The sequence below is a fragment of the Ursus arctos genome, unplaced genomic scaffold, assembly GCF_023065955.2.
Source record: "Ursus arctos isolate Adak ecotype North America unplaced genomic scaffold, UrsArc2.0 scaffold_26, whole genome shotgun sequence".
Lineage (NCBI taxonomy): Eukaryota > Metazoa > Chordata > Mammalia > Carnivora > Ursidae > Ursus > Ursus arctos.
Window position 1 is genome coordinate 3665516 of NW_026622941.1, and position 13887 is coordinate 3679402.

At 52.2% G+C, this 13887-nt stretch overlaps 1 protein-coding gene across 3 annotated transcripts in view; it reads right to left on the reverse strand.

Moving 5' to 3' along the window:
- The window catches only part of IQSEC3 (IQ motif and Sec7 domain ArfGEF 3), a 104778-nt gene that overhangs the window by 27419 nt on the left and 63472 nt on the right, over window positions 1–13887 (reverse strand). For all 3 annotated transcript variants that reach the window (XM_026502689.4, XM_057303207.1, XM_044385305.2), the window contains 2 exons: window positions 9721–10847; window positions 7705–7866 (listed from right to left, as the gene is read on the reverse strand). In XM_026502689.4, coding sequence (XP_026358474.1) covers window positions 7705–7866; window positions 9721–10847 — 1289 coding nt within the window. The remainder of the gene's footprint in view (window positions 1–7704; window positions 7867–9720; window positions 10848–13887) is intronic.

A 13887-nucleotide genomic window follows, 5' to 3' on the forward strand; every position in this document is an offset into this window, starting at 1 on the left:
CTGGGGTGACTCTCCCTTCAGTGGGCCTGGCAGGATCCCCGCTTGCCAGGGGTTCTCAAACTTGAGTGTGCATCTGAAACACCTGGCTGGCTTGTGAACCCACCATTGCTGCCCCCAGAGCTCTGACTCAGTGGGTCTGGGGTGGAGTCTGAGGATTGATATCGCTAACAACTTCCCAGGTGATGCTGCTGCTGCTGTTCTGGGGACCACACTTTGAGAACCACTGTTCCAGGGTATTAAGAATGGGCAGAATGAGAAGTCAGGCCTCTGGTGTCAGACACCCTCGAGGCTGAATCTTGTTTCCATCATTGAGCCTTTCAGTTCAGGTCACCTAGACTCTCCATTCCTCACTTTTTCCACCTATAGAATGGGCCGACCCCTATACCATGTAGTGGGCAGGTGGTTCTGAGTTTTAAAACAGACGATGTATGTAAAGCTATATAACAAAGCTTCATAGATGATGGTTTTCATTATGTACCTGGAGACCAAGTCTGAGTTGACATACCTAGTGAATAAGTGAATCTGAAGTTCCTTCTAGCATAGGTATTAAGACCCTTCCCATCATCAACAGTTAACTCTGCCTGAAATTACACCTCTTGATGTTTGTCCATTAACTCTTTAAAATATCCATCTATCAGGGAGAGAGGAACTGGATGTAGGTCAGACCTCTTGAGATGTAAGAATCAGCTTCTCAGTTTCGCTTTCTTCTCCGATGAGCAGAGCAATAAAGGTGGGTCTAGGGACGGAAGAGTACCTGATTTCGTTCAGTTTGCCACTGGCCAAGGGACTAGTCATTTCTTCTCTCTAGGCCTCACTTCCTGCCTGGGTGAAATGAGAGGGCTGGACAAGCAGGCCGTGTCAGGGGTCTTCCAGCACCACATTTCACAACTGGGGTCTGATGAAAACTACAAGGCATTTGGATCACACTTCCCTTGAGATGAGGCACACAGGCAGGATGGTGTTGGGTTATGGGCTCAGGTTGTAGAACCATTCTGCCTCCCTTCAGATCTCAGCCCTTGATTAGCTCTATGACTGTGGGCAAGCTAATTACCCTCTCTGTTCCTCAGTTCCTTCATTTGGCACAGATTAATAGCACTCACCTCACAGAGCTGCTGCGAAGACGGAATGAGATTTTGCATGTATGGGTCTTGGCACAGTGCCTGTTGGCACACAGAGAACGCTTGATATATGTGAGCTGTCGCTGTTATGTCTCACAGCCTGCTCACTCACAGCTGGCCCTTCTACAAACCCCAGGGGAATGTAACTCCCAGGAAGCCCCTTCCCTAGAATCCTACTCCCTAGATATCCCACTTCAAAGCCATAGCCAAGTACCACACAGGGATTGAGAAAGTCCTCCAGAGCTAGGGCCCGAGTTATAAAGGAAAGGACTGGGTGGTAGGTCTTTGTGTGAAAGTCCAATTTATATGCTAATGTGACCAAGCCAAAGGGAGTCTCAACTCTGGACTTGTTCACCCCACACTTAAGGTCCACAGATCTCTACACACAGGAGCAAGAGGGTCTGAAACATTCATGATTCTTTATTATTAAGGAAAATCTCTTGTCTGTCAAGGTGTGTGTACGTGTGTGATGGTGGTGGGGGGGGTCAGGGGAAAGGGCACTGGAGATGCGAGGGGTCAAGGCCATAAACTTAAAGACTTCATTTTTAAAAGAGAACCCCTTCCACAGAGCTGGAACAAATAATCCTAAAATTTATGGAACCAGAAAAGACCCCGAATAGCCAAAGGAATGTTGAAAAAGAAAACCAATGCTGGGGGCATACAAAGCCGGACTTCAAGCTATATTACAAAGCTGTAATCATCAAGACAGCATGGTACTGGCACAAAAACAGACACAAGGCTCAATGGAACAGAATAGCGAGCCCAGAAATGGACCCTCAACTCTGTGGTCAACTAATCTTCGACAAAGCAGGAAAGAATACCCAATGGAAAAAAAAGTCTCTTCAACAAATAGTGTTGGAAAAATTGGACAGTCACATGCAGAAAAATGAAACTGGACCATTTCCTTACAACATACACAAAAATAGACTCAAAATGGGTGAAAGACCTCAATGTGAGATAGGAATCCATCAAAATCCTTGAGAACACAGGCAGTAATATCTGTGACCTCAGTCACAGCAACATCTTGCTAGACACGTTGCCAAAGACAAGCAAAGCAAGGGCAAAAATGAACTACTAGGATTTCATCAAGATAAAAAGCTTTGGCACAGCAAAGGAGGCAGTCAACAAAACCAAAAGACAACCGACAGAATGGAAGAAGATATTTGCAAATGACCTATCAGATAAAGAGCTAGTATCTAAAATCTATAAAGAACTTATCAAGCTCAACACCCAAAGAAAAATAATCCAATCAAGAAATGGGCAGAAGACATGAACAGACATTTCTCCAAAGAAGACATCCAAATGGCCAACAGACACATGAAAAATGCTCCACATCATCTGACATCAAGGAAATAGAAATCAAAACCACAATGAGATACCACCTCACAACGGTCAGATGGCTCACATTAACAAGTCAGGAAATGACAGATGTTGGCGAGGATGTGAAGAAAGGGGAACCCTCTTACACTTGGTGGGAATGCAAGCTGGTGCAGCCGCTCTGGAAAACTGTATGGAGCTTCCTCAAGAAGTTAAAAATAGAGCTACCCTCTGACCCAGCAATTGCACTACTAGGTATTTACCCAAAAGATACAAACATACTGATCCAAAGGGGCACCTGCACCCCAATGTTTATAGCAGCAATGTCCACAATAGCCAGACTATGGAAAGAGCTCAGATGTCCATCGACAGATGAATGGATAAAGAAAATGTGGTATAGACACACACACACACACACACACAATGGAATATTACTCAGCCATCGAAAATGAAGTCTTGTCATTTGCAATGACATGGATGGAACTAGAGGGTTTTATGATAAGCAAAACAAGTCAATCAGAGAAAAAGATTTATCATATTATTTCACTCATATGTGCAATTTAAGAAACAAAATGGAGGATCATTGAGGAAGGGAGGAAAAAATAAAACAAGATGAAATCAGAAGGGAGACAAACCATAAGACACTCTTAACTATAGGAAACAAACTGAGGGTTGCTGGAGGGGAGGTGGGTAGGAGGATGGGGTGACTGGGTGATGGGCATTAAGGAGGGCACGTAATGAAATGAGCACTGGGTGTTACATGCAACTGATGAATCACTGAACTCTACCTCTGAAACTAATAATACACTATATGTTAATTAACTGAATTTAAATAAAATAAAATTAAATTAAATTTAAAAGAAAAAAAGAAGAGACCCTCTCCTTCTATCCCACTGGCTGGTGGCCGTGTCAGGTTTTCAAAGCAGTGGAAATAAGCGCAGAGTCTATCCCTGCCTGCGCCGGGCCTCTTTCCACCCTCCTCCAGACCTAGAAGGGTCTGCGTGGGCCCCAGCCTGCTCTCTCCTTCCTGATGGAATTCCCCAGAAATAAAGTAACTGTTCTGAGGTTACACACAGCACAACGGGCAGGACATTCTCAAATAATTTCTTCCTAGCCATGAAAGGCTAATGCCTCCCAGCCTGTTGGACAGGAAATCTGTCTTCATTTCTGAATGTCCCCTAAGAAGAACAAATTTGTTACACTCTGGCCAACACATTTCCAAGGAAATGAAATAATGCAATCTGACTAAAATGTCAAACTCTTAATACTGAACAAAAAATGGAGTAGACACAGCGAGAGAAGGAACACCCAGGAAATTTTTCTGGCAACTCAACCCAAAAGGTGCCCTCCGTGCCTGTCCATGGAAACGACAGATACCCATGCCCTCCCCACGTATATGATTCTCCTCAGAAAAGATCACCCAGGCCAGAAAAGAGCCTGCTCACAGCCAGCATGGAACGTTTCCCCATCCGCCGGCCTTCAAACTGCTAAGGAGAACATTTCAGAAGGGAAATAGAGCAGAGCCAAATTTCCCAGCCATGTGAAAACTGAGAGGGAAAAGCTTCCAGCACCCAAGGATCCTAACCCCTGCTGATGCCTGGCTCCTCCAGCCAGGCCGCCACCGCCCTTCTCTCCTCAGCACCAGAGAGGATTTCCTCAGAGTGCAAGATGGTCCCCAAATGAGCTCCTCTCCCTTCCCCAGCAAGCTCCAGCAAGTTCTTGCTGTCTGGGGAGTGGACCTGATTTCATACCAGACCTGAGGTGTCTGACGGATTCCCCACTGGGGGATTAGACCCCCACAGGACGTCTAATGTCCTGTGCTTTCAAGTGAGAAAGATAATATTAGAAATAGCTAATATTTGTAAAGAACTGACTAAGCGTCAGTCACTGACGTAAGCACTTTACATGCATTTAAAAATTTTAATTTGTATGACGTGGGTACTATTGTCCCCATTTGACAAGTGAGGAAACAGGCTGGTTTCTCCTTTATAAAAACCAAACCCTTCCCAGGTAAACAGTGGAATGGACGTGGCCTTTTGAGCTCAGTATGCCTTCTGTCATTATTTGATACACCCTGATTAAATACTTTCCTTCTTGGAACGTAACTGCTATGGAATCAGGGCACTAAGGGACGAAGAGATCAGCTTCCCAGAGCACCAAAGGGCAGATTCGGGAGGCGATCCCATGGCATCTGTGGTGCTCAGAAGTAGGCCAGCAGCTGATGTGGATTCTGCTTGGCCCCTTCTCCCTTCCTTTTCTCCACAGGCCCACGGGTGGTCATGGTGGGGGTCCCGCCCCATCCCCTCCTACAGGCTTCCACCCTCTCTCCTTCCTGCCTGGCCACATCTTGAAGAGTGCTGTGGCTGGGGCCGTCTCAGTCTCCAAGGGGATGGGTGATTTATGTCCTTTTATTCAGCAAGCAGCTTTGTACAGAACGGACGCAACATGCTGAATGTCACCAGGCGGGGGCAGGGAAGCTGTGCAGAATCCCAATGAAGCCTTTTCGGCCTGGGCAAAATGGCACCAGCGACTTTGTTATTGTGTGTTTTCTCTGGTGGGCGTAAGGAAGAGGCAGCAGATGCTGGGAGGTTGCAGGATAGCTGGCTTGAGTGGCAGGGAACACCCCCCCCCCCAAGCCCCAGCGTCTGGCTCCCCTGTGAATGCCTGCTCCTTCCGTGCTCTCCATCTCCCGCTGGCACCTCTCAGGAGACAAGCCAGGCAGGCAGCAACGTGGACTTGGGTGAAGAGGGCTCGTTTCTGTGGAGCTGTTACGTGCAGAGGCTGGATGTGCCCAGGCCTCGGCGCCCAGGGCCCGCATGGCCTCAGAATAAACCACAAGGGACCGAGGCACCCACTGGGGCAGATGGGGGCTCAGCTCTGCACTCCACTCTCCTGACGTGGCAAGGCCTGCAGGAGGTTCCTTGGCCCCTTCTCTCCCTTTCCACACTCCTCCGCTCATCTCTCCCATTGACACTTGGGTCTGTAAGTCCCCCCCCCCCTGCCCGCCCCCAGCCACGAGCCCACACCTACTTCTCCCTGCCCCCATCCTGCATTCACTGGGATGCCCAGCTCAGCCCCATTCCTGATCCAGAGCAGGCAGTCCATGTTTGTGGAAGGAAGGGTGAGCTCGCTGGTCTGGAGCCGGCAGGCTGCTCTGGGATGCCCTGGTGGCATGACAAAGCATGGCTTTGACGTTCAGGGCAAACGATTCTGCACCATCCCAGGGTGCTACAAAGACCCTGAGGAATGGGTAAGATGATAGGTTCACAGGAGTTGCAGGGACCTTGGAGATCACACAGCCTGACCCTCAAACTTTCCAGGTGAGGAAACTGAGGCCCAGAGGAGGCCTCCCAGCGCAAGAGGAGCAGAGCCAGGGTTCAGGGCGGGCCCTCTCATGCACAGCACTCTCTTGCCACCACGCTGCCCCCTCATTCCTAGCCTGATCCCCACCTCGGCTGCCAGCCTGTCCCCAGCCAGCGCCCCTCCCGCAGGCTGCAGCGCTGGCCTGTCTCCAGCCCACACACTCAGTCTCCCAGGGAGATGGCAGTTAGTTTCACTGTGCTGCTCGGCGGCACGGGCACCACCGGGGCTGGCTGGAAACTGCATATTCCCCGTGCGCGCCCGGTCACTGTGGGCCTAGCAGGTCAGCATTTCAGGGCCAGGCCACACGGGGACTGCAGAGGACAGAAGAGACAGTCCTTCAGGGCCTGTGAGTGAGGCAGGCACGGCTGCTCCCAGAGCAGAGAGACAAAGCGGGGTCCCCCAGGGGCACGCGGAGCTGGGGAGAGCGAAGTGATGAGGCACGGCACCCCCACCCACCCTCCCATGGAAACGGAGGAACAGAAGGGGACAAAAGCAGATGAAAAGGCCAGAGAGACAAGCCAGATGGAGGGAAATCAGGTGAGGAAGGAGACAGAGAAAACTTATCTTTCTCCTCCTTCTATCATTTCCTCAGGGCCTCCCCTCAGGGCACCCTACCCAGCAGGGGTGGTGTTGAGGAGAAAGGGGAGCCCCAGGGAGAGGGAGAATAAAGGAGGGGGAAAGAAGCACACTTATCAGTTCACTTTCCTCTGGGAGGTACTCAGGGCATCTTAAGCACCAGTGGGGGAGGGGGTCTGATCGTCCAAAAGGGGGGAGCTGGGTTCTGTCAACTAAGGGGCATCCTGGGATTTCAAGGTCCCTCAGATGCGTCCAAGCCCCTGCTCTTCTGACTGTACTCAGTTAGACTGAGTGAATTTAGGAATGTGACAGGGATTCCAGAGGACCACTGGTCTATCGCTCATAATTCAGCCCCTCTGGTCCACAGGACAGAAGCACAGGCCCCGAGGGCAGGGACTTGTCCAAAGACACAGCACCAAGACTGCTGCATAAACAGAGGCCAGGTCTCTGCGCTACCGCTCCAGGCGCAGTGACGAACTTGCCCGGTCAGGCTGCGTGACTCCCATGCTCCCAGACCCTTGGCAGGAGCCCCCGTCCCCCTACAGCAGGCCCTTGCTACTCCAAGAGCAAGTACGACAGAGAAAGTTTCTCTCAGAACCCCAGAGAAACACTTCTGCTGACTTCCCAAGGAGAAAGTGGGGAGAGAGGCGTGGTGACCTTCAAGAAGGGGTTCTGGAGTTGACTTCCTGGGGCCTCACCCTCTCTCTGCCAGGGGAGAGGTGGCTCCAAGGCCCCAAGGAGGCCACCCTGTGCCCCGCGGCTCGAGGGTGGCGAGTGTGAAGAGGCTCTCACCTGCCCACGCCTCCACACGCACAGAGCTGAGCGCTGGCCCCTCATCTTGCCCCATCTGTTGATCTTGGTAAACGTATCTTTATGGAATCACAGTATTTTCTTGCTCTAAAAACCTCAGCCTAACTCCTTTTTTCTCATGTTTGCCTCCACCAATATGAAACTGAGCCCATGTGGGGCGCAAACCAGCCTGAGGGGGTTTGGGGGCGGGGCAGATGGCAGCAAGAGGGTGGACTGAGGGCCTGTTCACCAGGCAGAGATGGCCCCAGGAGAGACATTGTCCTCTTCTTCTCCAGGCTCACTCTCTTGCCCGAGACAGTAGCAAGGAGGGGGGGCCTTTTTGTCTCCTTTGACCATTTCTGTACCCCTGGTGGCTTCAATGGGACCCTGCCCAGAGCACGCGCAGTAAATCTCTGCAGGACTTAGGAGGGGGAAAGAGAGGCTGGTCAAGCTACAGTGATGCGCCAAGACTTCAGGGGTCCTGCTCCCTCCCCTGTGTCCTATGGGACCCTGGGCGCTGGGTGGGGAGGGGGGCACTCACTCCAGCACATCGCGGTTGAACTGCTTCTTGCTGTTGCCCAGGAACTCCCCGATCATCTGCCGGCTGAGGCCCTTGCGCTGGAGCAGGAAGTGGGCCACTCCAATGGGGGTGTCAGGGATGAAGCCTCGAGAGATCAGGAACTGGATGCCTTTGTCTGGGTTTCTAGGGGTGGGAGGCAAGGCGGGGAGAAGGAGTAGAGAGTGAGCCAAGGCTATCCATGACTTCTTTCCTTCCTTTCTTCCAGCCCATGGAACCCACAGAAGTGCCTGGAGGTTTCTGGGAAGAATGTCTCCAAAATGCCAGGATTCCTTCCACTGCAGATGGGCTCTCCATCCCAAGTTCTTCTCCCAGGAGCCTCGTCCTCCTGAGCACCCCCCACCCCAACACACACACAGGAGTGAAGACAGCATGGGGAGGGAAGGAGTTGGGAGAGGTCTGGCCAAACGGACTGAATCCCAGAGCAGGCGGAGAGGTTTCCTTCTGTCTTCCCCGAGGGCCCTGAGGCCTGCCACGAAGGCCCTTCCTCCCTGTCTGTATTCTGATGTTCATACACGGTACCCGCCCTGGAATCGGGAAGGAGGGTGAGACTGGGGAGCAGGGTGAGCTCTCCTACCACACTGTCCATACTGGACAGGATTCCTGCTCTCCACCATTTACTTTCTCAGGCTTGAGTCTCTATGTGTGGGTGTCAGTGCTGCGTCTGTAGGCAAATGTGCTCACGGTGTGGCCTGCAAATCCATGCTGTTCCCTGAACCATATCTTACTGGTTCAGGAGAAGCTAAGTACAGAAATAGAGGGCAAGCATTTAGAACCTCTTATAGCACTTTGACATTTTCAGGATAACCAAGCATGTGATTGTTTTTCTACCAATTCATTTTTATTGCATTTCACAAAAGTATCAGCCCACAACCTATTGGGTAAAAACCCAAACTGGTGCTTTGCTACAGAGAGTTTGAGAACCACTGTCCTGAGGGATCCCAGTATCTGTGTGAGTGTGCAACTTGCCTTACTTGTGTGAGCCTGCTTCTTCTAAGATGGCATGATAAGGCCATCTCTAGATGTTGTTAGGAAGTTTGCAGGTGTTTTATGTAAGGTGAGCCGCAAATGGTAGCTATTCCCCCCTGGAATATAAGCTTCTTGGGACCGGGGGTGTGCCACTCTCATCTTCGTGGTCCACCTGCCTGGCTCTCAATAAGTAACCGTTGAGTGAATAAACAAGCAGACACGTGGGTGGGAGAGATGTTCAATCTCCTGGCTCGGGGCTCTGAAGGAAGGGGTGAAAGGAGGGTGGAGACGAGATTTCCACGGGAGGGGCGTGTGTACACTGTTGGCCCCCTGCTCTCTACATTCTAGTTGTAAGGACAGCTCCGGCTGGGGCTCTGGCTGGAGACTCGCTGAACTCCAGCACGTGTTTGTCTTTCCGCTTTCGTTCTCCTGCCCTCTTTCTGCGCCACCTCTGCTTCCCCGTCTCCCCCTTTTATCCCTGTCCCTCTCCTGCCTTTCACCTGGATTCCTAATGCCAAGTCTCTTCTCTCTCCCCCACCCAGGCCCTCCCTTGCCTTTCCTCATTTTCCCCCTTGCTCTCTTTCCTTGACATCATCCCCATGAATGATGCTGTTTCCCTAACTTCGTGCCCTACCTGAATGATTTCTGCTCAATCCTCATACGACCTGTACTGTTATTTACTTAATACCACATTTTCTTTTCAATTCTCTGGCTTTTCAAGCCCTAGCTTCATCTTAAGCAGTAATAGTGGTGAAAGCATGGGCTTGATGTGTTGTTTTGTCCCCAACCCTGACCATAAATTTGTAACAATTAAAAATAAGAAGTGCATCCCTACACAGCATCTCAAGGAGCAGGTGTGGCACCTATGTCACCTGGGAGGGCCCTGGGATGATGCGGGGAAATTACCGGTCACCCTGCTACCCTGTCACTGTAGCGCCCCCTACCTCCTCCCCCGCCGCCCAATGTCTTCCCAGGACTCCGGAGCTCCAGAGCCAGGGCTCGCTCACTCACATGTTGAAAAGGTTGAGGCCGATGCGGTAGAGCCGTTTGCGCAGAGTGTCGGTGGAGAGCGTGGGCGACTTGCAGCTGGCCGGGTTCTCGCAGTGGTAGCGCGGCAGGCTCAGGATCATGGCCTGCAGGGCCTCCTTGGAGGCTGAGGCCGACACTTCTGAGCCCGACTTGGCCGACTTGGTGGACGTGCTGCTGCTGCTCGGAGGCTCCGAGTTGTCGCCAGCCTCGGCCTCGGTCCCTTTCCCCACCTCCCCTGTCTCCGACTCCGCCGTTTCCGCCTCTGCCTCCGCCCCCGCGGCCCCCTCCACCACCGCCGCCGCAGCCCCAGGCGGGTGGGCGCTCAGGGCTCCGTTGGCTCCGGCCTCTGCGCCGGTGTTTTCCGCAGGCGCGTCCCCCTGCCCCGTGGTTGTGGCCATCTCGGCCTCCTGCCCCGGGGCCTCGGCCTGGTCGGCTTTGCCCACCGCGGGCTCCGCCGGGGCCTGGGTGGTCTGCGCGCCCAGACAGTTGGCCACCGACAGAGCCGTGGCGGAGGAGACAGAGATGTTCTGGTTGGCGATCTGCACGGTGACGTCCCGGAAGGCCATCATGAGGGTACTGCTGTGGCCCTGGGGCAGGCCGGCGGCCTCGGCGGCCTCTTCCCTTGGCGCTGGGCGGGCGCTGTCGAGCTCCCGCATCTCGGCCTCCAGGCCCGGTGGCCCCGCGCCCGCGTGCAGGGCCTGGTGGAGCTGGTAAGCGCCGCTCTCCTGCAGGGAGCACATGGTCTTGAGGCTCCAGGTGCTGAGGGCGTCGTCGATGGACTTGGCCAGGGACTGCACCTGCTCGGTGAAGGAGTCCTCCAGCTCGGTGAGCGTGCCCGCGAAGGTGGGCGGCAGGGAGGGCGAGCGCACCAGCGGCAGCCCCATGAGGCCGTAGCCCTCCATGAGAGCCTTCTCGGCCGCCAGGCTCTCCGCGGTGGGCGCCCGCACTTTGCGCAGGGAGATCCGCCGCGGCAGGCGGCTCTCCAGGAGCGAGTTGCGGATCTTCTCAAAGTTCTTGCTGAGCTGGTACTGGCGGAAGGCGGTTTGGATGGTGCAAGCGGCGCGCCGGGACACGAGGTGGCCCCCGTACTTGTGTTCTAGCATTTCAATCTGCGACAAGAACAGAGGAGCAAGAACGCAGTGAGGCCTGGGGGGTCACCGGCTAAGCTTTGGCGGGGCCCAGGAAGGCACAGCGGGGGGTCCTGAGGGGCCAAAGTCTGAAACTCTAGCATGTCACGGCCTGAGGGACTACATCCTCGTCAAGACTCCTGGAGGTGTAGGATGCAGGACTAGCTTCCGGGAGTTGGCAATTTCCGGGGGCAGGGGGCAGGGGGCTGCATCGGGTAGTCGGATCAGATACTGCTGCTGCGATGGTTATGTTAAAATGTTCATATCAGAGATCTGTATGGAAGTACTTACAGGCGAAATACACGGTATCTTGAGTTTGTATTAAAATACTCCATCAAAAAAAGTGGGACTGTTAGATGAAACAATATTAACAAAAATTGTTGGAACTGGGTGGTAGTTATCTGGAAGTTTACTACACTATTCTTTTTACTTGTGTGTACATTTAAAATAAAAACAAATTAAAAATTAAACAGAAATGCTTTAAAAAATTGCTGCTGGCCCTGTTCACCTGCTTTGTTCCTTATCACTGCATTGCAGAACTTCCTGACCCTGGGATCATCATATGGGTTTTGGGGTTGGGGTTTGATCAACAACGTGTTCCTGGTACCCAGCCCAAGGGCTGGCACATAGTAGATGCTCAATAAATGTGAATTTAATAAAAAGATGGATGGAGGACAGAGGAGTGGTAAATGGATGTGTCAACAGTGGGAGTCCCTCCAGGCTACCAGGCTGCATAATTTGGGCCAGCTCTGTTCTCAACAATGGGGGCTGTACAATCAGGACAGGGCTTGGTGGGTCGGGGAGGGGCATGCTACCACATGTGGACAGTGTGAACCCCAGAAAACTTCTGACAAGGGGCTGGTGTGTCTTCAAGGCCCTTACTCATCTCCTCCCGGCTCCATCCTCCTGCTACGGTCTTTTCTCCTCCTCAGGTGGCGACGCTTTCTCTCAGTCTTTCTCCCTTATCTAAACCTTTTAGGAAAGGACCAGAGAGACTTTCCCCGTGAGATGAGAGTGACCAATAACCTTTACCCATGTTGGCTCACCAGCCATGGCAGGTGGAATGTCTGCCTCTCACGGCCTCAACGATCCCCTGGGTTTCCTCCCTGTGGGTGTCCCCCACCTCCGGACAAACAGAGGCACAGTTCTGGCCCAGGAAATCTCACAGACACAATCCCAACCGCCAGGGAGAATCCCGAGTAAAACAGGATGAACTCAGTCCTGCCTTCAGCGCTTCCATCTCACCATTCAGGGCCCCTCCCATCCCCAAACCTGGTGGCCTTATGCTGTCTGTCTTCCCCAATCCAGCTGTCCTCTCTGAAGATAGTTGGGAAACTTAATCTTATTAAGGTTTGTGTGGCCAATAAGGCGTCCTGTACCATTCCGAGCGTATCAGTTACCTACCCTGCATAACAAATTACCACAAACTTGGCCGCTTAAAACAGCACCCACTTATGTTCTCATAGCTCGGAAGTCAGTGGTCTGGGCATTGCTCCATTGGCTTCTGTGCCGGGGATCTCACTTGGAGGAAGTCAAGGTGTCAGCTGGGACCACAATCTCACACAAGGCTCAAGGTTCTCCTTCAAGCCCATTGTTGTTGGCAGAGTTCAGTTGCTTGAGATTCTAAGCCTGAGGCCCTCAGTTATAGCTGCCTGCCACATGGTGGTTCAGCCCTTTGAGGCCAACAGAAGAATGACTCTGAGGCTTCACCTTCTCTTAAAGGATTCACCTGATTAGGTCAAGCCGCCCAGGGTGGTTTTCCTTTGGATTCACTCAGGTCAACTGAGCGGTAACCTAATCACAGGAGTGATACCCTGTTATGTCCTCTAGTCCCGTGGCACTTCCCATGGAAGGGGATTATACAGGATGTGCGCACCAGGGAGCAGGAACCTCGGGCCTTCAGAATTCTGCCTCCCATAACGATTGTACAGTTGCCTACGGCGTTTTATCATGTACCCAGGATCTTCAGGGAAACATAGAAATTTCTGATATCTCAGAGGCATTTCATTGTTGCTTTAACAGGAATCACGTCAGAGGGGAGAGAGCACTATAGCTCAGCTCAGTGTCTTCAAAGAACTCTGGCAGGCTCCCTGAGGTCTGGAATGGAGACTGGCCTTGACCAGGCAGGAGAGCCCTCTAAGAGGAAATGTACAGAGTGAGGGGAGCTGACCATTTAACTGCCTCCTTCCATCAATTTCTGTCTCCCTCTGACCCTTCCTCTAGTACCAGGAGAAATGGACACCAGGTAGAAATTCATATTTCTTTCCTACCTGGCCTACTCACATTTCAAGGGAAACCCTAGGCCCAAGAGCATTCTCTTCAGGTTATGAGGTGCTATTGACAACAGAGGGAAGGTATGAAATCCCATTGCCTGCAATGTTTCCAGAACGGGAAAGATGTTCACCCCCCTGGCACAGTGTCATCCTACCTGGAGGCAGAAGGCTGGCTAAGCCTAGGAGACTTCTACCAGCCAGTGTTCCAATGTTACCCAAGCAGAGAAGAAAACCAGATTTTAAATATCTTGAATCTGTTCCCATCAAATCCTCCACTAGACTGTAAGCCCCATGAAGGCAGAGACTTCGCCACGTTCATTCCTTTATCCCCAATGCTGGGAGAGTGCCCAGCACACAGTAGGCCTTCAATGACTATTTATTGAATACATTGAAGAATTAATTGCAAAGTTATCTTTGTGGCTCTCAAAAACTTCCCTCATCCAACCTATAACTTTCTTCTCCTGGAACTGATGCATTTCGCTTGCAATTCCAAACTCTATGTGTCACTGGCCCCGTTCCGCCTGCCTACAGACACTCCCAGATCTCCCCAGGCTAAAACATAACTCCTCTCAACTTCCCTGCTCTGGAGCACCAGCCCAATCTCTTTCTTTCTATTTTCCACCAAACCTCTTGGAAGATTAGTCTATACCCTCTGCCTCCTTCCATGAACAAATGCCTAACTGCTGGTCCAACCTTGTATGACCTGACTCCCCAGGATCTGCCTCCTGCTCCCACCAGTCTTCTAAAAT